Below are 4,420 nucleotides of genomic sequence, written 5' to 3' on the forward strand. Positions count from 1 at the left end.
ATATTAAATTGGCAACATGTCTTAATTAGCATTCAGATCAGGGCTAAAGATTACTCGTTTAACACATTATAAAACAAAAAAAATGTGTCAAGTTTTAAGCATGTCGTATAGTAAATAATAAATATACATGACAGAAAGAGATAGGGCTACTTCACATTCATTATACATTGATGTTCTGACAATACATTCCACACAATTACATTTTTATTTCCTAAATACAATTGCTAAGACATCGGTTGGCATTTGCTGAGCCAACTATTGTCAGTTGCAAATTGCAAAACATTGTTTTGAAAATTTTCCCCCATTTTTTTGTTCAAAGAAATCATTACATTTTACACGGATTTAAAACATACCAGTCATTGCAAAAGAAACAGTGTATTATTCTGCCTGTCATGCTCAGTCAAGTCAACAGAGGTCACTCTTTACTAAATTTGAGACCCATATTATCAACCCTAAACTGTAATACAAAAGATCAGGATAGGTCTATGAATTATTCATGTAGAATATAAAAAATTAGCTTGCTTAACACATATTATGACTTAAAATGATGCCTGTTATGATGGGCACTTTGATCGTTTACAAAACACACACATTTGGCTAAACAGTCGATTTAGCATTTACCAAAAGAAAATCATGTTTGTTTCTCTGTGCCAGAAGAGACAACATTTGGGCCTATTCTGCATCTCATGTAGTAAACCATAGCTGCATTGAATTTCTCATCTCTAAAACCATAAACAATAGGACTCACTGCTCTGGAAGTGATACTGAATACCAGAAAGTTAATAAAACGGACAGTCAGATAGGATTGAATGTCATAATACAATACTACGTTCTCAATATAAGGACACACAACCTCAGCAGAGCACAAGAAAAGCTGAAGGATGTGCAGGGAAATCGTGCGGTGGCCCTTTGACGCCGATTTCCTGTCATTCGAGGCCGCACGAGCGGCGAGGAATATCATGACGTAGCAAGCAACCTCAATAATGAGGATCACAAAGAGACCCACGATAAACAGGACACCCCTAGAAAAGCGCCTTATTTCATCAGGTAGCATGATCTCATAGTGACAGTGCGTAAGCTGCGACAGGTATTCACGCGACGCGGTGCTGATGAGGATGAACATGTCGACAAACGGGTTTATGATGCTCAAGATCCAGATGATGAGGATCACCATGAGCGCGCGTCTCGACGTGGAGATGGCGTGGTGGCGCAGCGGCATGCATATGGCCACGTAGCGCTCCAGACACATGGCTGCGATGGTCAGGGGCGCGCACGCGGTCACGGTATCCATAAGCATGCACACAGGTATGCAAAAGCGCAGCGGTATAAGAATAATATTGTATGACAGAACGACTATTATATCTGTCACAAAAAGAAACAACAGGTCCACTAGCAGAGAGTGGCCAAATAATATATAACGCGTCTCTGTTCTGAATGCCTCTTTCCTGGTGAACGTTAACAACATGAAGAAGGTCAGGTAGATGAAGGGCCATACAAAAATCTGGGTCAGGGCCAGGGAAATGTTCCTCCGGACAGGGTCCATTTGGATCAGTTGCATCTGTTCTTGACTTAAGTTCTGGCTGGCCATGTTGCGCACATCTGGAGAGAACAATAATTTTTTTAGCACATACATGACTTGGAAGTAAAACCCATCGTTTTTGGCATTGTTAGCACCTTGCAAAAAAATATTATTCCATCACCACTTTCAGGGGCGTAGCAACCGGGGGGGACGGGGGGGTCATGACCCCCCCACTTTTACTGTGCGTTCACAAGGCCACCAAGCATCAAAGTGGCCAGAAGTCATAAATTTTTAATGAGAGACGGAGGCGAGCTCCGGCGAGCAACAGCGCAGTGCGTCATGTACAGTGTTCTCTGATTTGTTACTTAGATTTGAGTGAACTAACATTCAGCCAATCACAGAGCGTGTCTGTATGAGCTTCAAATCTCTTGTTGCTCTTGTGAAGTTTCGTTTGTTCATTTACTTTTGCTATTACGCCGTCTGGGATAAAATGCACCCCAGAAAAAAGCAAAGGACGATTAGCCTACATAATTTTTTCAAACACACGTTAGATAATGTTGCAGTATGTCGTGATGACACAAATCACGAGATAAAGTTTTCATGTTATGATTTAACCTACTGTAGTTAAAATACACTATGGAGTCGGACCTCCTCACGCTGCGCAGGATTCAGCGTGGGTTGCACAGATTAAAATAAGCAGAGTTTAGAGCTAAAATATGGTTTGTTTATCTCAGTTTAATTTTAATTCGAGTTGTGTTGCACCACTTACATTTAAACACAGCTTACAAACCTTATAATATAGATTAAAACTTATTTATGTTAAACCCATCATCTGCGCTGATGAATCTGCCGGTGTAATTAAACAGCAACAAATGTTGACGTTGTCATTCATAAAGAAAATAAACAGTTTATGCAGGCAAATGTAATATATTTTTTTGTAGCCTATATTATAAATCACTATACATCGGTAATCTAAAGATCTTATTCAAATAAAAACATTTGACAATCATTAAAACAATCAATTGTATTGATTAACGAAGCAATGTGGCAGGAAATATTGCGAAGCTCAGTTATTGTGATATAATGAATGAACAAGATGTTCCGACGCGACGCATTTGTCATGAAGCACCGCCGTGTGTCCGTTTATTCACTGCTCTCAGTTTCTGACTGGAGCGCGCATGACAGAGGAGAAGCGCATACGAGCATCGGGAGCTGTCACTGATAGTGTTAAGTAATATTTTTAAGCCGTCAAACTCACTCTGTTGAGACGTTATAATAAACGCATCTTTGAATAGTGCCACCACGCTCGCGGTGTCTGTTTCTGATGATTTAGCCACATATTTAATTGTAGAAAATCTATTTGAACTCATCAAACATTAAAGTTAATCAGAGATTTAAAACAAAGTTTAAAGTAATGGAGCAACAGGATTAAAGATAATCTAGTTTAATTGTAAAAAGTTTGGAAGTTTTGATGTTTTGAACAGGGGGTGCTGTGAAATAAATTTTTTTTTAACAAAAAACCTATGAGCCTATAGGCCTATTTTAAATACATTTTAAAAATAAATACATTGAGTTTTAATACTTTATTGTCATATACACTTCAGTGCACACAGCCAGGGTCTGAAACATACAGACATCATCAGTTATCAGATAAATATATGCGCTATTAATCAGAAGCAGAAATACTTTGAATAATCCCAGGGAAAATTACTTTCATTATAACTTCAGATATACATACATAGAACATATTTTAATACAACATATAATATTATAACAACATAATAATAATTAAACTTCACAATTTTTAATATCCATGCGGACGAAAATATTTTACTTTCGTTTTTAAATCACACGTCGATTAACAGTGGTAAAATATTCTCACAGTAACATACCTAGTATATTTTTATATAGATCTTTTTTTTTACTAAATAATACTATTACTGTCTTTTTTAACTTACAATTCATAAATGGAACAAAAATAATAATGGGTTTAGTTCTGATATTGTATACTTTTATAAAATAAATACATTGTGTATAATTACATTTTTAGAATATATTAGGCTTTATATAAGGTTTGTACTCTAAAAATTCTTTATTTGTTACAAACAAGAGATAAAGAATTTACAAACGTTCTCATCTCACCATATCCACAGGTACATAGTCATTATATACAATAAATTCGTGGGGTAGCATTTAAATAAAAAAAAAAGATGCATTCGTTTAAAGTAAAGCATTTATTTACTTAGATGAAGCAGCTATTTACGCCTTCTAACGTCTCATAATCGGTCATCATTTATGTCCAAGAGACTCAATAATAATCTTTTACATTTTAATCCTTTAATTTTTCATATTAAAAAGCGTTTTTGTGCTTCTTCGCATTCATGTATGTGATAAGCAAACCCGCGTTGTCATCCCGTTAATACTGTATGCGCATAATATCAACGCGCTCTTTACTATAGCAAAAGACACTCGCGTCGCGCATTGCGCCGGTTGTATAATAGAGTCCAAAGTCTCTCATGAGCTAGGGGACGAATGCCCAGGGAGTTCAGAATTCCTGTGTGGGCATGCATTAGCCAAAGGTGTGTGAGTCTATTCTGGGTCATGGTGCTGCTTACCCATGTCTTCAAAAGACGCAAGGCGGAGAAAGTGCGCTCGGATGAGGCCACGGAGATGGGTAGGCACAGACAGTAATGAAATTAAAATCCTAACATACGTGTGTCAAAAATAATCTCCTAAAATATTCATAAGTAATATATAAATTGTGCAAAATATTTTTACTTAAAAAAAATCTCCCTCTCGCCAACAGTGGGTGCTACAGCACCCACAGCACCCCCACTTCCCAGGGCCATGTATGATTAAATAACTTACTTCCATCTTGAAAATATTAAAAACTTGTAAATA

General features: G+C 37.0%; 1 protein-coding gene across 1 annotated transcript; it reads right to left on the bottom strand.

Annotated features, from left to right (window-relative positions):
* Window positions 1-201: 201 nt before the first annotated feature.
* On the bottom strand, window positions 202-1,588 carry LOC135770479 (odorant receptor 131-2). Its single transcript, XM_065280164.2, has one exon. It carries the CDS (start codon window positions 1,586-1,588, stop codon window positions 632-634), a length of 957 nt encoding a protein of 318 aa, XP_065136236.1. The 3' UTR covers window positions 202-631.
* Between the last annotated feature and the right edge of the window lie 2,832 nt (window positions 1,589-4,420).

Source organism: Paramisgurnus dabryanus, chromosome 8, assembly GCF_030506205.2.
Source record: "Paramisgurnus dabryanus chromosome 8, PD_genome_1.1, whole genome shotgun sequence".
NCBI lineage: Eukaryota > Metazoa > Chordata > Actinopteri > Cypriniformes > Cobitidae > Paramisgurnus > Paramisgurnus dabryanus.

Coding starts and splice junctions, on each gene's coding strand:
- LOC135770479 (XM_065280164.2), bottom strand. CDS start 1,588: ATGGCCAGCCAGAACTTAAGTCAAGAACAGATGCAACTGATCCAAATG.